The sequence below is a fragment of the Spea bombifrons genome, chromosome 1, assembly GCF_027358695.1.
Source record: "Spea bombifrons isolate aSpeBom1 chromosome 1, aSpeBom1.2.pri, whole genome shotgun sequence".
NCBI lineage: Eukaryota > Metazoa > Chordata > Amphibia > Anura > Pelobatidae > Spea > Spea bombifrons.
The window spans coordinates 148069215-148089932 of NC_071087.1; the positions used below are offsets into that span (position 1 = coordinate 148069215).

At 38.7% G+C, this 20718-nt stretch overlaps 1 protein-coding gene across 1 annotated transcript in view; it reads left to right on the forward strand.

The window, feature by feature from the left end:
* Positions 1-8261: 8261 nt before the first annotated feature.
* The window catches only part of PDE4D (phosphodiesterase 4D), a 326292-nt gene continuing 313835 nt past the window's right edge, over positions 8262-20718 (forward strand). The window contains exon 1 of the mRNA XM_053448032.1: positions 8262-8938. Within this exon, the coding sequence (XP_053304007.1) occupies positions 8262-8938 (677 nt within the window). The remainder of the gene's footprint in view (positions 8939-20718) is intronic.

Sequence of the window (20718 nt, forward strand, 5' to 3'; positions counted from 1 at the left end):
ATCTTGCATAAAAATGTGTACAAAAACAAATGTCTACTTCGTGTTCTGGAAAACATCATTTTCTTCCAACTAAACCTTTCTAAACACCTTGTCATTTGTAATGCAATTTGTGGAATATTTAAGTGGAATATTATTCATCAATGTGTGTAAAATAAGAAAAATATTTGGACAGGTTTCCTATCGGAGACTTTATAACATTTTTCAGAGCTTAAACCTTGAAAACTCCTCTGTTGAAGTCTTGTTACTGCCTGCCAAGCACTGAAAATCGTTAGCAAACCGAATACTGATCCCTTACAGACCTCAAATTAGAGCTGTGCCGTAAGACAGTAAGGTAATGGTTAGTTTGTGAGATCTGTCACTATTATTTATTGTTTCAGTGTATATGCACTCCCTATATAGCAATATTATTACCTGCTGAGCTATAGAATTTTTAGCAATCAATAGATTATGAAAAAATAATTAGTGATGAACAAACATCCAGCGTTTGCCAGAACAACTTTCATCCATGATTTTGTTTTGTAGGAGGGCCATGTGGTGTTCTGAAGAATTCTTAAAATGTTCTATTGAGGTCTAGATTAACTTTGGGTAGAAATATTTTATACTTAAAGCTTTTGAACATGTATTATAATACCAGTATATATATCTTTATAAAAGTTGTCTAATCTATGTACTTGGGGTATTCTAAGATCTCTCTGAGATGTCTTGTCCCCATGCTCCATATATGAGCTGAGAAAAAAAAGGAGCAAGTTGTTCTGAGGAGCATGGCTAGCTCCTAATGAATGGGAGAAAGGGCAGGACTAAGTGAGGAGTGGGCAAGTTTAGAGATCAATTTCAAGATCAAGTGATCACACGATACCCTGGAGGCTTCCTTAATCTACTATAAGTAAGCTGTGTATGCTAATTCATCCTTCATGGCAACTGGCTAGACTTTGTTTTGTGATGGGCCTTGGGCAAGCGTCCACATAGATCGAAAGATAATGCAGCCATGCTTGAATAATTGAGGTAGACACAAATTCTCTTGAGTTTTCTTGCCCCATAAGGTAAAGTTATCAAGATCCTCTAATGCAATGGCTTCTTTGACAACAACTTTTCCTTTTAGATCTCTGCCTAGAATGAGTCAACAATATTGAAGATCATTTTTGCAAGGACTCTATTTTTTTATGGTTATTACACAGCCTTTTTTCATAATGAAATAATGTTAGACTAGTTTGTTGAGTAGATATCCATGGCATAGGGGAATGTAAACCTTTTTCTTTAGAATGTTCACAAACCTATTATCTCATCTCCCTTTATCCGACTATATTAGCTGTTGGTCTATCTATTAATTTAGGACTTAATTGCTTCTGATCATGGATGCTCTCCATGATGTATCTGAAGCCATTAGCACTACAACCACAATTTGATCTATGTCAATACATAATTACCCAGTCTTCCTAAACTTTGTTGTTTCACTTGAATTGTTACAAATTGTCTGCCCCTTCAGTAACCCGAAACATTTTGTCCAAAATCTGCAAAGCATTTCCGAGCATCTTCTTTCTCAAAAACAGACACATGGTCTTCTGGCCTGCGATCTGGCTGATTTAATTTCGACATTACCATATTCCCTATTAATATAAGGGCAGCAATTTATGCATCCTATAACAGACGTAACCAAATGACACATGTCATTTTTAATGTGTAATAAAATCTGCAGAGGCATTTAAATTAGATTGTGCTTTGCATAAAACAGATGTAACAAATTCTTTTTTATTTTTTTACAGTTTATCAACTGCTTGCAAGGGTTTTGCTGTAATTACCAGTTTTGTAAATTTGTCCATAGTTATATTTAAAAACTAATGTAAACTATGAATGTGAAAAGAGATATGGAATAACATTTTGAATTATCTACAGCATGTGCCCTATGAATTGAGGCTCAAATAATGTCGGCTAGTGTGGGTTTGGGGCAGGAGCATGAACCACAATTCGCTTTACGTGTTCTTCTTGTCCTTAAACTCCCCAGGCAGTTGGCCGTTCTGGATGCATATGGAACACCTGTCTGATGAGGGGTTTAAACTAGGCTCACAAGCCTGTATGGTTCCTACCTCGTTTCCAAAATACAACACTAAAGTTGTCAGCGACCATCTTGAATATGTATTGCACTGTAACAATATTGCGGGTTTCAGATTAGTAATTTTGTTTTTACAGTGCAACAAAAACAATCACATTGAGCAAATTGATGGTTTTTTTAAGCTTTTACTGAAGCCATATACTACCATTTCCATCAAATTCAAAAAGTGCATGTTCTATAAATAAATCTTGTAGACAACGCAACTGCTGTCAAATGCTATCTTACTTTGCTTCTGCAGCTCCTAATTTAAGGAATTTAATCTAGACATATGCTCAGGGAACGTGTCTAGTTACCAGTGGCTGCATTGAACTGTGATTTCACAAATTGTGGTTCATTTTTCCTATTTGTGATTTTTGTAGAACTGCTGGAACCAGGCTAAGTGGCACCTTGGGAGGAAACTCAATCTGCCCACAGCCTATAAAATATAAGCAATCTACAGAGATGAGAGTAGTCCTAATAATTGTGGACAGGGCCGGACTGGGAATGAAAAGCAGCCCTGGAAACATTTGGAGACGAGATCCATGTAGTTTATCTCGCGGTCGAGCTCTCATACCCACACGCACCCCTTATACATACCCGAGTCACACTATTTGCCATACAAATAACTATAAAACATACTTTTTATCACATTATTTGTATTAAAATGGAAGAAAGCAAAAGTGTTCAAAGGCCCTAATAAATTATTGTAAGCTTGCGAGCAGGGCTTTCTCCACCTAATGTATCGGTTTGTCTTTGTCTGTCAATTCTTGTCTCGTCGTACCCCTTGAATATATGTATTGTATTAAGCGCTGGGTAAATTGTTGGCGCTATATAAATAAAAGAATAATAATAATACATAAGACGTAATGGAATCAAAACATTTGCTACTGCAAAAATTTTTTGATGAAAAAGTTCCATTTTATTCAGTGGGTCAAAACAGTGATCACATTATTCTTCACGATATTCTTGTAAGAAACTCTTGGCTATTAATACCACCACAACTGTTGTAGCACCGCATCATCCAATGAATTCCTCATCCCAGATACATTATTATTATCTTTAAAAAGCACACAGTTCATGGTGCAAAGTGGTCTGCCAGTATGTTTATGTAAAAGGGGGAAGGACTGTGAAACCAACGGGAATAATAAAATCAGAGTGAAACACAATTTTGAACTGAAGATCCCAACCACCATTCAAGTTTCTGCGATGAATCCTTTGTGATAAGATATCCATATTGAAATAAGAGCGAATAACACAAAACCTTTACTTTTCCTCTCACTGGTTTCTGGGCTAGAAAGTTTTGTCCTCTGAAGTGACTACAAATTCAGGAGGGTGTTTTATCTCTGGATAAGTAAACATTAAATAAATCAATTTATTACTACAGTAAGTACAGTGCACACACACACACACCAGGACAAGCTCTGCCACGCAGACACCCAAATACACACACCATGAAAGGCTCTGTCACACCAACAACAGGACACACATACACACACCAGGAAAGGCTCTGCCACACAGACACCCAAATACCGTATTTGCTCGATTATAAGAAGACCCTGATTATAAGACGACCCCCGAAAATCTGAATTTTAGTTTAGGAAAAAAGAAAAAGCCTAAATATAACAGGACCCTATAGGGAAAAAGTATAACTAGTAAATATTCATGTAAAATATATTTAATAAAAGCTATGATTGAGAAAAATAATTTTTTGTTTTTATTTCCTTTTATTTGCCAACCTGACCACCCCCCAGTTATGCACATCTGCCCCTAGGCTTGCCACTCTGCCCCCAGAAATCCCTTATACCCCCTATATGCCACTCTGCCTCCCTGATATGCCTTATTACCCTCCTATATGCCACTTTGCCCCATGATATGCCTTTTAACCCCCTATATGCCACTCTGCCTCCAGAAATGCCTTAAACCGCCTATATGCCATAAAGGGGTTAAAAGGAATATCATGGGGCACTCTGACTCTAGAAAAGCCTTATGCCCCCCCAGTAGCATACCTAGCGGGGGGCAGTATGCCCCAGGTGCGGCTCATCATGGGGGGGTGCCGCTCATCAGGGTGGTGCCACAATACCGGAACCCCTCCAGAGATGGACAGTATGGCCGCTAGAGGGGCAGGCTTGGTTGAGGAGATCAAGGATCTCCCTCTAACCGGCTTAAAGTCAATCAAGGGAGAGGGAGGTCTGTTAACGCAGACCTCCGATCCTGCTCCCGTGCGATGCACGCGGCAACTGAAACCGCGCCCACCGCCTTCCGCGCTCACTGCACTGGAAGGACAGGACACAGAAGAAGAGCCAAGAGGAAGAATGAAGAGGAGGAGGAACAGTGACCGAAAAGGTAGGAAAACATTCAGTGAAAGTGGATTAGTAAGTGTGTGAGAGCGATGGGTGTTATGCTGTAGTTTATGATGAATGTTTGTAAATGAGTGTGTGTGTGTGTAGCATTACATAGGGAGGCTGTAATCACATTCCTATCATGTCCAGGTTCCAGCATGTACTGGCTGCTGTTAGTAATTATATATATATAATATATATATATAACGTATATAAAGAATGATTGAACAATGATATGCTAAAAAGCCTTATGCATTATAGCTAGGCCAGCTCAGCACTATTTGTTGGGAACATGCTAATGTTGGCCCTTCATAATGAACATTAAGGTTTGAACGTTAAAACCACAGCTCTACTGTCAACCATTGTTGTTTGGATTACATTTCTAAAAAGTTGTACTCTAATATATATATATATATATATATATATATATATATATATATATATATATATATATATATTTATATATATATATATTTATTTATATATATATTTATATATATATATATTTATATATATATATATTTATATATATATATTTATATATATATATATATATATATATATATATATTATACAATGCATAGAAACCCCTGCACACATAAAGTAACATTTGATGTTAAAATCAACTGTATTCAAAGACCACATTCTAGAATTTCAGTACCAGCTGCTCATTTGTTGCACCTTTTGAATTTGATGATGTCTCATGGTTTGCTAACTAAACAGCTGAAAGTGAAAAGGCTAATTTTAGAAAGATCAAAGAGCGTACAAAAGATTTCTGCAGAGAAACCTAAACCCTGAAATTAGTAAAAAGATCAGTTTCCATGCCTTTGGCTTTATTTCCAACATTGAATGGATTAACCATTAGCCATTTTTTTGGTACGCTGCAGGTTAAGATCACAATTAAATCAAGCTGTATTTATTTAAGTTCAATAGGATATATAAATAGTTTGAATTATGTCTAGTGGTTGACTAATGATTTTTCAATAATGTATGCCATGTTCAAGTAAATAATACCCTTTGGTTATATGAAGGGTTCATTAATTCAATGTATAAAATGGTCAGTATAGTGATATAATGTTACGTGGTATTTAAGTTATTGAACTTTAAAGAATTATGTTAAAATTAGAAAGGTCTGCTCTGCGCAAGCATCATAAAGGACTATTATATTTATTCCTTAGTTAGATTATTTTTCCTGTAAATACTTATTTTCCTGCAATCTGGTTCAGTATAATTTAATATGTATATGTCATAGTAGCTCCAAGTTACAACAATGTCTGGTTTCTGACATGGTGCATCTACAAGGAGACCTGAGACGATCTTTACTTTGATAAACACATGAAAGGGACAGATTTTGGGCAGACTAGATGTGTCCAATGGTTATTATCTGCTGCCAAATTCTGTATTTTAAATTCAGTTTTTTCTCTCCCCACATCTGATTCACCACTTTGTACCCCAAGATGTCTGGAGCCATAATCATGCTATAGGTCCCCTTACATTGTGGTAAGAACACTCTTTATATGTCTTGTTTTGGGAGTTTTCCTAGCTCAAGTCATCCATATTAATAAATGCCAAGATGTAGATGTGTGTTGATCTCGCTATAGTCTCTCTCAAAATCTGAAATACCCAGAGAAAATAAAAAAGCCAATTAATAGATTTTTGCAAATGCATTTTTAATGAGAACATGCAGTTTTAGATTCTCTGCAAATGTGAATCATATAGAATACATAGAAACTGGTTAAAGCATCTGTTTCACACTTAAGAACTTGAATTAATTTTCATTTCAGTCGGTGCCAGGGAATATAACATGCAGCAACCCATGAAATAATGTATGTATACATAGGAATGTGTGTGAATGTTTTACAATTATATATATATATATATATATATATATATATATATATATAACATTTAAATAATTATAGGGAGTAGTTTATTTCAAAGGAGGAGAAATGTTAGAACAAGAGGCCATAATCGAAAACTGGAGGGTCAGAAGTTTAGATGTAATGTGGGAAATGTTATTCTACTGAGAGAATGGTAGATAAAAATCATACAGCCTCCCAGTAAAAGTGGTAGAGGTTAACAAAGAGAATGTAAACGTGTAAGTGATAGGCATAAAGCTGTCCTTTATCTAAGACAAGACCAATGTCTAATTGAGGTCTAATTCTTTACAGCAAGAGAAATTGAGAGACTAGATGGGCCAAATGGCTCATCTGCCATCCAGTTCTGTTTCTATGTTTCAGCCTACATGGATACATTGTCCTTAACAGTGGCTACAATAACTTGAATTTCCATAGGTTTGTAAAGTGACTATACTGGTTTAATTCCATAAAAAAAAAAAAGAATTCCTCCAATAAGGAGATTGGTGCACAAACATAGGGCAGCAAATACCCCCATTATGACCCAGGGCCTTTGAAGACTTGTGTATTCACCAGTCATGAGATCCTGAGCTGGTCTTCTGCTTCATCTACTTTCTGTAAAAAAAAGGCTGGAAAAGTGAGAGTCTGTTCTATGTTGTTTTAAATTATGCAGGTGAAGCTGAGCTGGGACCAGTAAATCTAAAACCAGTGTAATTTACTGGATCAATATATAGTCCTAATGAAAACCCAGAGATGCTGGAAGCTTCAATGGTGAAATGTGATGGAAAAATAGTACTTCGATGCTGCACAATGAACAAGGCATCCACTTATGCTTTTAAGATCACATGCAATGTAATACATACATTAAGATGGGTCAGCCTTCAGTCTATTTAAAAGAAGCGATCAGATATCACAGGATCCCTACACACACACTCACACACACACACACACACACACACACACACACACACTCACACTGCCTCAGCATCCTCTCAAGGTCCAATTTATTTGTGCCTGGGGGCTGTGTGGATATGGGTCTGAAGAAGCCATACCTGACAGCATCCATCCTAGCCGACATTCCCATTCAAGACAAAGGAACACTATACACGGACCACATACGTGTATCACGGCTTAACCGATCATGTGCCAAATGGCTACTCGCTGCATAGTCCCTCGGCAATGTGATGGTTAACGAACCTTTAATAAGTTTGCTTTATTTCTTAGCAGTATTGAAATCCGATTGCTGCCGGTCCTGATTAACATTAATTAAGGAGGGAGACGTGGCTTTCGCAGCGTTCTGTAGCCAGCTGTCTGTCACGGTCCCGCACACACTCACAACGGGTGGGCGGTCCCTGCCCCACGCCCCTCCCCCTCCCAGCTTCAATCTAATTCCTTAAAGTTTCAAATTTTGGAAGCGGATGATGAGAGCGCAGCCATGGCCAGAAAGCAACGGGGAATAGCCTTGGACGGCAGCAGGCGGCTGTAACACATAGACTCCCGGAACCGAGCCATCCACTGATCTCCATCCAGCGTGAGCTTTAATCATCCGGGGCGTATGATCCACACAGGATAGGCATGCAGTGGGCACGGAGCCCGGGGCACCCCGCGAAGCAATACTTTATCTGGAGCTGGCAACTGGAACGTACCCAGTCACTACTGGTTGGTGACACCTAGATCAAGAACATTCGCTGCCGAGGATTACTGGCTGCCTCGGTGGATATATTGCGGTCTTGATCCCTAAGAATGGTGACATTATAGGGGGGTCTGTGCCGGAGGTGTCGGTGATCCCTGCCTGTGAGCGGACGGCAGAACGGCAAGGAGCTGTCCAACTTTTCAGCACCGTTCGCCACTAACCTGCCTGCCTGGGCTGTGCTGGAGGCAGCTCTGTGTGTCTGCACGGTGACCATTCATGGTCTGCGCTAAAGTTCTGCTGATACAGTAAGGGGAATTGTTGTTGGGTATCTTTGTTGGGGCTGAAGGATGGATGCAGAGGGCAGCAAACTGTCTGCTCTGCTGAACTGCAGCAACGGGAGCAGCGCTGACAACCTGAAGGCACCTAAACATCTGTGGAGACAGGAGCAGCAGCAGCATCGCCAGCAGTGCCCCGCCGTGCATCAGCAGGGCTTCCTCCAGCACCAAAGCTTCCTCCAGCACCAGGATCAGCCCCAAGCCCATGCCTTGCACCCACACCATGCCTCGCATGCAGCCAGTGCCCCCCCAGCCCTTTTAAACCAAGCTGCAACCCAGCTTCAGCCCCAAATTTACCCTGCCCTTCAACCCCAATCCCCACCTCTGCCTCCGTCCCAGATACACCCCGTTGTCCTGCCACAATCCCCACCCCAAATCCTCAATCAGTTGCCACCCCAGGCTCACCCGTTGCTCTCCTTGCAACTCCAGTCCCAGTCTGGGCTGCAGTCCCAGTTACACTGTCAGCCGGCGGTGCCCCTCCAGTCTCAGCCGGCGCCCCACTGCCCCCCTGCCACCTCCCGGAGCAGATATTCTAACAGCAGGGTGAGGCATCGCGGATTCTCCGACACCGAGAGGTACCTGCACTGCCAAGCCATGGATCGCTCTTCATACGCTGTGGATACCGGTCATAGACCCGGGCTTAAGAAATCTCGCATGTCCTGGCCGTCTTCCTTCCAGGGATTTAGACGGTAGGCTTTCCCTTTTTTCAATGTAAGATAAACTGATCCGAACCCAGTTTATGGCATGTGCTGTCCTCTTGGACCTAGCTCCTCATTCTCCCAAGCCTCCCCCAGGCACTTTGTCTCTTGGGCTTATTCAATATACTATGATGTGGTTGTTGTTGTTGGAGGAGTGGTGTGAATGGACAAGTCATGGAATTAGTCTAAATCGATCCATCCTGAAAGTCATCTGATGATACAATGTTTCAGTATGACTGTAGATACCTTTGCCTTATTGAATAAGCGACATCATCAAGGAGTTGTCCCCATCACGTATCACGATTCCAAAGTACCCACATGGTGCTTCTAATTCACTTTATCGAGTCTGTAGATCACATGCACCTTGGAAGGTGATAGCTGTGATTTTGCCAATGGGTGGTAATTACCGTGAATATTGACAAAATATAGGAACAAATCTTGAGTATTTTTATTGCCGCCCAAAAAACTATATATTTTGCTTATGTGTGTTTCATCCCCAACAATAAACCATTTCATTAGAATGACCAACAGTCGTCTGCATAATTCCTTTCAATTATATTTAAATTAGTGAATTACACACCAGATCTTATGTATACGATGCATTCCAGCCAAAGGGGTCTTTGTAAATATGTTGTAGACAGATGTTTTTTCACCATGAAATTAAACTATGGAATACGATGACACTATGTAAACCAAAAAATACTAATCACTGTGTTTTACACATTCACATGCATTTTGACTCACCAGTTGTTGAAATACATCATTGGGCAATAGCCATTGGGCTGTCTATGGTGCCCAAGCCCTTTGTATCTGAAATGAAGGTAGTATAGGTAATATGAGTGATCATGAGGTTTCCTGACCTGTCATCCAGTGTAGGAACTGACAATGAAATGGCAATTATTCCCAATCAAAAATAAGCATGTGCTCTTTCTTAAGGTGTTGAAACCACACTGGTTATTCCTGTTGTGCTGTGTGTTTTTATTCTCCCAGTAATTGACAATGGTTGGAATGGGAACTGCTGTCTTTGGTGTACCTATTGTTGTCTATCAGTATTTCCTATTTTACCATTGTGTCAATGTGAACAAAACAATCCATATTAATGATCCAGTAATCTTCCTAGACCTACAGATGGCAATGGTTTCCATGTTTAACTACTTACCATGTTTAGCAACTCCGTAGTCAGCAAATGGAAATATTGATCATTTTGGAGTACATAGGAGGTACGTCTGCATTATAAAGGTCTAATTCTAGTGCATTAAGTGGAAAATAAGGTTCTATTTTTGTAAAGCAAAATAGGATTCCTCTCTGAAAAGGGAAAATGGTTGTTGTGTAGCAATAATAATAATAATAATGCTAGGATTTCCCATTCTTCTTCTCTACAATACAATGCATTTCCTAAAAACATCAGCTTTACTACAGAAAATCAGCCACATTTGATTGACTGCCCCTTTAATAATATTTGACAGGTATTAATACTACAGTCTCAACACCTGTCTCATTTGAGCAAGCCCCCATCAGCTTTTCCTTTAACCCCCAAAGTCCCAAGGGTTATAACTGTGTAAATAACCACATTGTATTTATGGTATAATTAAATTACAACCAGTTCAGGATATTACATTGTCATCCCTTAAGGTTTTTTTGCTAGAAATGCTGCGTTTTGGCCATTACATGACAATTTGTTATAATACTGTTTATAGGTAGGCTTCTTCAACACTGTCTTATGACTTGAATGATATATATATATATATAAATCTCTGGCAGAGGAAACTTATAAGTAATTTAGAATTGAAATTGACTAGTATGGGGCTTCACCAGAGACGCTATTGTTGAAATCATAGGTGACCCTAGGGTTTCTAGTACCCTGGGCAAACCATGTCTATAGTGCCTTCTCCTGCATGACGTTACCCGCAAACATATGACAAAACCTGGTGCCTGCAGACTGAGGCCAGCCCTGGTAGGAATATTTCCAGCATTATGATTTATACGCTGGCTTGGGTTTTTGTGGTCCAATAACCGGAGGCTTATAGGCTGCCATCCCTTCCTTGTGATGTATGCATGATTGAAAACAGAGATACTTAAAACTTTTTCCCCCCCAGCCTTTTCACATATCTATTCCATACCACGATTATTCAAGATAATGTTGGGCTGTTGCACCAGAAAGCTAATTGCTCTCTAAATATTATAGGAGTTTTAGTGCAAAGAGTTGAACACAGTGCAGAATACTACTTACTCTTCTGTTTCATTTTAATGATGTTTACTACTGGACTTAGTACCACCACCAACTAGATGATAGGCTTGCAAGAGCAGGGCCCTCTTCTCCTCTTATGCCAGTATCTATTAAATTGTGCCAATGGTGTCATTTCAAATTGTCCTTGCTAATTATTTTTACGGTCCCCCAATTGTAATAGCGCTATAGAATCTGCCTGTGCTATATAAATGCATGGAATGTAGGTTTCATTTTATTTTTGTACCCTGCATGTGCAGAGGGTGTCTCAATCACGTGATAAAGACTCCTTCATACATGTATATTTACCATATGCTAGCAACGGATACTGTGCTATCTGGAAACAACATGCAGTGCTGTTAGTATGTAATGAACTATTATCATGCATGCATTTATTCTTCCTTAGAAGAGGATGAGTTTCGTACAATAAATGCCCTCTCTGAAACGCTGGCAGTAAGTATAGTGATTTCTTAGCGAGAAGAAAGACATTCAAACAAGTCTTTACTCAATATGGCTCTTAGTTATACGTATTGATCTGCACGGTTCTAGCTGTCTGTGAGATGGATGCCTTTTTAAAAATGGCACATTGGTAAATGTAATGCCCGCAGATTTATGATGGATATGCTGAATTACAAGTACATTCACTGAAAGCCAGAGAACTACATTAAATGCATCGGCTGTCACTATGAAACATTTGAGTCATTGGTTGCTTTGGAACGTCATTGTTTTACTACTAAGAAGAAAAAAAAAAACCTTAGTTTACGCTAATCGCATCAAATCTCATTAAGTCGCATTCAATATTTAATAATTCGAGTCATCAGTTATGCATTTATGTATTTCCTTTCTTCTCACGAGATTCTTTTATATACAGTTTGGTTCAATCAGGTTAGAAATACATTTAAAGTGACATCATCCAGAGGTGATTGTTCCATGATTTCTAGGAAGTAAGTAATATCTACACATTTATCTATATTGGAAGATCTCAATTTCTTATGTATATTTCCTGACTGGTATTTGCATAGTAAATTTGAACCAAAACTTTTAGCCGCCTAAAAGATGAAGCATAAAATAGCATTTTCTATCCTATGGAAACTCCCATGGTATTTTTTTGCCAATGATGTCATGTATACATTACCGTAACCCAAGTAACATGCATGTCAATGATCCAATGTTATTTACCATGGAAGCATGCAAAGAAAGAATGGGGAATCTCTTGGCACATTTTCCATGCTTTCGTCTAACTGTACTAGAGCATGCATTGTGAGACTCTTAAGTTCTGCATTGTGGTTGCATTTTCACATCAATGACTTGCTGGTGTTAAATGTTGGACCAGCAGCCTTTTAGAGTCTACAATTATCCAGATGAATGTAGTTTTGGAGACATCTACAGAACTTCGATATGATGAAGCAGTCTACATAGATGGCTACCAATACCTTTGTAATAAAAAATGTAGAGATATCTGTGCCTGGGATTTGGGATGCATTATCAAACATTCTGCTTGTCTTAAATTGTGAAGTTAAACAACTTAAAGCAATATGAGATAGAGATAAAGATCCATAAAATAACAGATGGTTTCCTATTCCAGGGTCTGTCACTGTTAAAATGATTTTAATGCTCTAAGGTATTAAATGCTATAATAAATTTAGCAGAATGTATTTTTGTTATTTTGAAATGTGTCCAATTGTATAGATTCAGGTGTAATATGCAAAATAGTGCATCTTCTTCTTGAATTTCAAAACCGCATGGGGCTTTAAGGATTGGTATTTGGACTACCATCAACTGATGTGTGGCCACATCAGGTGAAGAGGTCAGAAGGAACAAAAAAGGACAACTGATTTTGGTTAGAAACAAAACACATCTCTATAGGTTGAGGTGGAACGCTTTGTGTTCCATACTGGAATTCTGGATGCCTACATGATAAGCACAGACTTGTATAACTTACAGTGGTGTATTTTGGCTGGGTGCTGCCCTTGGCCTCACAAAGGGCAGTTTTGCAGCCACCCCTGCCACTTACCTCTGTAGTTACTATACTCTGAGTTAAGCATCGTCATATGATGCACTACATGCAGTGCCAAGTATGTTTACAATGAAACTATGGAGGCGCAGTTCTCCATAGTTTATACGAGCCGGTTGTAAAAGAGATCCTTGATCTCCATAACCAGGCCATGGAGCAGTGGCACCAAAGGAAGCCCGGTTATATGACTGATGTGCTGCCTCCCTAGGCCTAGTCAGCCTAGATCAAAATACACTGTCAGTCTGCCTGAAACACATGCTTGAAGTTACCATGTTAAAAATGGATCTTCATACATGGGAAGTCTTCTGGCTAGGTCCCTCTTTCTGGGTTCCCAGGGTCAGTTTGCACCTCCTCCAGATAGGGGACTTGGGTGTGGCCATGCCTACTTCTTGCCCACTAAAGGCTGTCTTAGGTTAGACCTATCCTACCACATGACCATCCCTGCCATCTCATGAAGACCGTTGCTTTAGAAGCTGTAAAACTCTGGGTAGCGTACTTGAGTCCCAGGTATGATGACACCTATAGGTTATCGGATCAATGCTCCCACATGTTGTCTAATTTAGTACCTGAAATACTTTTCTGAAACAGAACACTTGCAATAAATCATAATGTAGATTGCCCTGCTTAAAAGCGGTGTCTAAAACAGCAGGCATATGATAAAGGAGCCCATGTAAAGAAAAATGTTACATACCTCATCTCTTGTATTTGTCTTGGTCATGTCCATATTGATTCATATAAATGTATTTTACTTTGCTTAATGTAAATTGTCCGCACCCAACAACTCAGTTTGTACACGTATAATGTGAATGTGATCTACACGTGTCCTAAAGTTGTATGTCATTTGCAAGATACTTCTGTAAGTTTAATTTACTCAGAGGCATTTTCTGTAATACATAAGGGTCTCATTTTTAAGTTAATCGTGATGCATAGAACATGTGGAGCGGTATTTATTTTATTATTCTTCTGTAATTATACTGCATCTGCAACTCTGTGACAGTTTCATCCATCAAGCACAATTGTAAAAGAGCTGGCTTAATTCAGTGACTTTTGAAAATAACCTATTAGTGTAATTGGCTCCCTTAGAAAAACACAATCGCCTTTCGCACTGTCTTACTTAATATGCCTTGTGAAGAAGAAATGTGTGTCGTTTTATCAAGGCTTAGGAAATCAAGCAGATCCGCAATTTGTTTTCGGTTTTGTTTTTCGGGTAATGATTAAATCATAACTGCGTTTGAAGATAAATATAAGAGATGTTGGTGATAATGAAATGTTTTGAAAGCATAAAATGTGTTATGTATTAAATAATGACTAATAATAATCGTATACAGTCTTTAGACTCTCTAAAGAGGTGATGGCTTTTAATGCGCCAGATGTGATCCTACGCTGGCCTAATAAATGGTATGGCCTACGGAAATATAACATCTCCAAAGATTCACATGTTGGCTTATTGGGCCTGGCGATCTTTGGGTTCATTGCATGGCACAGGAAGAGGTTCTATTCAAAGGAGAGATCTTTCACCGCAAACAAGCCAATCACACCTTGTCAAGGAAAAGACAAAATATGTTCAGTAAATAACACTATACCTAATTCATTCATAAAAGAAAATACAATCTGTAGCAGTGGAGTAAATCAAGATACAATTTTCCTAAACAGGCGCACAGAGCGACAACAGAAGCCAATTGCTGATTGTACAGACTTTAAGCATATTTTCTAGGTACATAATTCTTTGTAGCGATGTACTTCACACATCGGCTTTGACAGTTTTCCAAATGTTACAACAAGGAAATTGCATGCAGGCATATGGTTCGTAAATAGTAATGCAGATAGTACTCCTCCAGAAGGGATAAACACTTCCTAATATTATTCCTAGTCACCTAGAGAATAGCTGGGTACCCCGAGATACTCCTTTTGTTGCTGGTGTATTATAACGCATAGTCTAATCTGTTGGTCTTGGTAATCAAAGCTCCTATGATTGTGTGAAACCTGATACAACATACGCGATGCAATTTAATTTGTAGTTGCAGATTCCCATGGCTGGTTTTCTTATCATTAATAGCACCAATATATTTTATTATTTACTATCTTATCATTTGTGCCAACAAATTACACAGCACTGTACAATTTCAGTGGGCAGTTAACACACACATAACGAATCTATATTAACACATACCGACACATCAGGAGTTGCCATCTAGCCTTATGATACTTTTACACAAAGTTCCTGGTAGGAATGATGGGCTTCTGAGGGCTTACAATGTATAGAACATGCAGTGTACTCCAGAGCTATCACTCAGATTATTTCCCGGAAAAGCTTAGAAATTAGAATTCTGGATAAATATCTGGTGATTTACTAGTGTTCCATAATTTAGAGATTTCTATGTTATTCTCTAGATTTTGTTTCAATTGGGCTTCAGTGAGTTGTTCTTTCTTTACTCTTCTGCATTGTGGAATAATAGCAGATGACTTCACGCAGTCACCTAGTGCTGTTTGTGGCAGCAGGTTATGTCCAAATGTATTATGTGTAGGCACTCTCTAGTCTTTTTCATTTAGTCCGTGATGGTTTTATTTTGCCGTAGAAGAGAGGACTACAATCATAGTTGCTTAATGATATCTTTGACAAAATATAGGATAAAAAGGACACGTCGACCTTCAGTCATACGAAGCCAGATGTGCTTTGATCAGTAATTTGTGGCAAAATTAAAGCCAGATGCCTACAGTTTCTGGTCTAATTTCCCGGGAATAAGCACTTCTGCTCTCGCTGCCACTTATGCATTGATCTGTTCTTGACAGTACCCTGTGGAGGGAAGATACAGGTCAAGGCATTAAGAGTGTTACTTTTAAATGATAAAAAATACAAACCATGTTACTGTTAAATACACAATTATTAATTGTTAAAACTGAAGTCTAAGTTGTTAAAAAGAGAGAAGCATTTGTTGTATCTGTAACGTTTAGAAAACACATAACTGTCTTTTTGTTGGTTTGCAAATCTACACGTTTTTAAATAATGTAGGAAAGCCCAGTGAGACTATAATATTAATCTTTCAGACCCCTGACATCTTATGACCCTGCATCTTATTCTTTTAGTGTTGGTCCACCAAAAGTTTTCTTTGTACTATCTGCTATGGTGCCAGTAAAGCAATATGCATTTCGTGTTAACCAAGACCAGGCTGGGGATGACTTAATATCAGTGGCCACCAAATGATGTACATGTGGCTGCAGGTTGGGTATGTGCAGCGAAACGCTATGATTTTATAATCTTGCCAGGTATGGCCGTATGTAAACAGCCAGCGGCCACACATTGTAAAACCTGGAGTAGGAGTAGCAGTATGAGTAAGAAAGTGGGTCTTTCAGCCATTCGCCTAGTATGCCAGTCTAGTCTTGGTGCAAACAAATTTGTATCACATTGACTGTAAATAAATAAATCGTGTCTCCTGAACTCATAATGGTAATACACTAATTTTACCCAATCAACTTTTTTTTTTAAATTTTTTTAGTAACATGCTTTGTTTTTTTAAATGTCAACAAGTGGCAGTGTTTCAGTAAAAAGCCCCCTTTGTTAAGCCATGTTGGGAATACATTGTATCATAGTGACACACTAAAGTAGCAGCATTTATGAGACAAGATGTTTATCGCGTCTGGTATTACATTGTGCGTATATCATGTAAAGATGCACGCATGCAATCTGTCTGTCTTATTCAATGTGTGGTGGTGATTCTAGGAAGTGACAGCAGCTACAGGCATTCCATGCTAAATGACACTCTCACAAAATGATTGAGACTTTAGTGTTGTCAAGGAAACTATCAATGTTCTCGATTTGTCATGAAGTCAAGAGCACTTTACGTTTTACTTTCTTGCATCGTCAGGATAACCTTTCAGTTCTAGACATTCATTTCTCTGACAGTTGTGACTGAAAGGATTGAAATTCTGTAGCTCTCGGTATTAGCTTTTAATGCTGAGAAGGCCCTGTGAATAGCCTGTGTTGTGTAATAAAGTTTTTTTTTTTTTTTTTTTTTTTTTTTTTTTTTTTTTTTTTTTAACGGTGTTATAGATCTCCATGATACATGCGGGCCAAGAAGGAAGAGGTATATGAGGGATGCATCTTGTTGCTCTTCCATTGGATACCATTCCCAAGTTCACAACAAAACAGTATAATCGACAGGTTAAGGTATTAGTCATAAAGTTCCAAGTTCCAGAAAAAAGATTGATACTTTTGAAGAACTCGGTCTGTGGTAGAAGTGGGAATGTAATGTGCTGGTTTCAGATTGTATTAGCACCTGGTCAATTTGAGGTAATTTCCACTTGCAATTGATGCTTCTTTTTACATTACATTCTCATCTTCATGTATTGTAGCATGATCTCGGTTACCGCTGTTGGATTAGGCCTACCACTGCATACTGCTGCCTCTTTTATGTGTGGCCTGGTTTATTGATGAGACATGGCTGCACTGTAGCTGTAGGTTTAATCTTTGATGGGCACATATCTAATGCTTTTGGTTGTCAGTTGCTGTATCCTTATACTCTCCTACAGAGACACAGGTCCTTGCCCACCCTCCCAATGGAGGAATACGTATGAGGACCTACTGTTCCAGGTGAGGAAGCTTTAATTACAATTCCAGTTCTAACCGAGCTCCGGCTAATGCGTCCCTCCAATTAATTCAGGCCTCTGGCCAGACCCCAGCCTCAAACCCACGTTAACTTGTCCAGTATTAGTATGCAGATCTCGGTCTTTCAATACATGTGTTACCGGTCTCAAACATGAGTGAACGAGAGGTGCTTCACACAGTAATATAACCACTGATAATTGTTTTACTTATATTTTAGTATTTATATTTATTGCTACAAATTGCTTTATTACTTTTCAGACTCGGTTATTACAGTAAACTGTAGAGGTCCTATTTGTGTATGTACCTCTACAATTTTGTGTTTATTACTATATAAATAGTGTCTATTTTAATTTTTTTTTAATCCCAAAGGATTACTGTAGACATTTTTTGCATCTAATATTTCATTGTTTATTGATTATATGCCAACACTAAATCAATTTTTTCTTAATATCCAGTTTTATGCTATAAATTGTGTGTAGCACCCAAATTATTACATTTCTTTTTTTAATCAGTAAAATATTTTTAAATTATACACGTTGAATAATTTAATCCATCTTTCATTAGGGAATGTACATATCACACAGACATGGGTACATAAACATCACACAGAAACATTGGGACCCACCCGTCACCTTTTAATATTGGTAACATATTAAATATGTTTTATATATAGTTATGGTATTTAAGGTTGAAAAAAGACAAAAGTCCAAGTTCAACCTAGTCATAACCACTAATTATTCAAGCAGAGCCAAACAGCAGTCGCCAGAAGGTACTCAGCAGGATCATGTAATGCAATGTTATGATCCAACACTAGTAGTGAGGGTGTGTAGTAGAGAGTATGTCAGATACAGTGGAGGCGTTGTGATCAATGTTCCTTCTAAGCTGTGCACACAGGCCGCCGGTTGGGGTGATCATGGATCTCCCGCTAACCAGCACAAAATAATGGGAGCATGAGGTCTAATCATACAGAAGTCGTGTTTCACTGATCACTTATGATACTGCCGGCAACTGAGGTTGAATGCCGGATATGACATTATATCTGGTGCTCGGCATCGATTGCCAACAGCATCGTGAGAATGCAGTGAAACGCGAGGTCTGTTCATAAGAAAGCTTTGATTCTAATAGCGCAGTACAAAAAATGCCTCAATGGCAACCAAGTAGTTAAAATTACAGATCCATATTGGATGGAATGGATGGTCTGTAAATCTGTAATTTAACTCTCTACTACCTATTAACATCACAACACTCTTTAACTTAAAAGTTAAGTTTTAATTTAATTTGCTATTGGGTCATTTGAAGCATCAGAAGGGAGCCATGAAACTCTTCCTTCATTTCGGCCAGGTAAGAGGGACATCCATGATTGATAGACAGAAGGAATGATAATGAAAGAGGAGTGATGGGGAGAATGATAAAATGTAGCAATAAAGAGAAATGGGGAAGATAAAAACTGGAGAGGAGAACTGGACAGAAAGGGGAGAGAGAGTGTGTCTGTGTTTTGAAAGTGTTCCTGTATGTGTGTTTATTGGCATACGCGTGTAAGGGTAGAGTATGTGCGTGTATTCTGGCAGTCTATCCATTACTGTTACTGTTTGCGGACTAAAACGGTACAAAATGAATAAAGGGTGCGTGTGAGTAAGACTGAGGAGGCCACTGTGGGTGTAATCTGGATGCTAAATGAATCCTGTCAATGCAATCTATACTAGGTGCTGGGGCAAAATCCTGTTGGTGCGGTCCAGGTGCCGGGGCACATCTTATGCACATCTTGTGGGTGAAGTCTGGGTGTTGGGAAAGTCCTGTGGCTGGTGTGATCAGTAATTTATACCTGCAATTTAGGGCTTTGATGCGATATTAATGTGCAACATGATTGCATTCTTTGCTAAAGGATGGCAGCCCCTTACTTCATTTAACATCATCTGTATGCAGAGACTGAGTGACTTAGGGAGTCCCTGATCGGCAGGGGTAGTGCTACCACATATTAAAGTTAAGGAGCTACTTATGACCCCATTTGGAATAGGGTTTTCCATGGAGGAGGAGTGAGGCACATATCCCACATAAAGTTATATGACTAAAATTTGTATTTTGAAAAAAATAAGGTGATCATAAGTATTGTGTTAACTTATCTGGAATTATTCTTTACACCTGTTTGTAAGAGACCTCTGTCTATTGCACCTGTAAACCTAGAGTGCCCCTGTTTAGTGATTCAACAACAACAAGGTCTTTACACAGCATGCAAAGTTTAATAGCTGCTGTTTGCTCTGGTATCAGCGTAGTAGTGTTTCTTTGGAGAACAATTATATGTCTGGAACAGATAGTTATTTGTTGTAATTAAGGCTATCCTTTATTGTTAAAGGAGTGACATGCTACTATTATTTCGGAGAAAAGGCTTGTAAAATGTAAATCGGTGAAATTTCTTGAAAGTCATTTCCCCAACTGAACTATACTGTTTAATATATTGACAAAAGGTCCAATGCGTGGACTGAATAATTTACCTATTTGTGGAGACCTGTGCGTGTGTGATTTCTTTAGATAGATATTTATTGACTACACCGCACCCAGACAGTTGGATAAATATAAACTCTATATAGTAGGTATATTCAGATTTGAGCTTCTTAGCTCATTATCAAAACTTCCTATAACCTGTGCCTTTTTTTTTTTTTTTTTTTTTTTCCCTTCTCCCTCTCTCTCCTACATGCTCACCCCTGCTCCCCCCCCAACCTTATCTGTGCAGTATATGCCACTATTTACTATTTACGACCCTCTTAGTTTTTTGTCTGCAAATTCTCTATCTTGTTATTTTAACCCCTGTTTTAACCCTGTATCAGAACATGTACTGGTCAGTTTTAAACTGTTTTAAACTGTGTTTTTCACTTGCTTGGTCAGAAATGCTTTTGACTTGACAAAGGGAGGACTCCCGAAAGCTCGTCTATTAT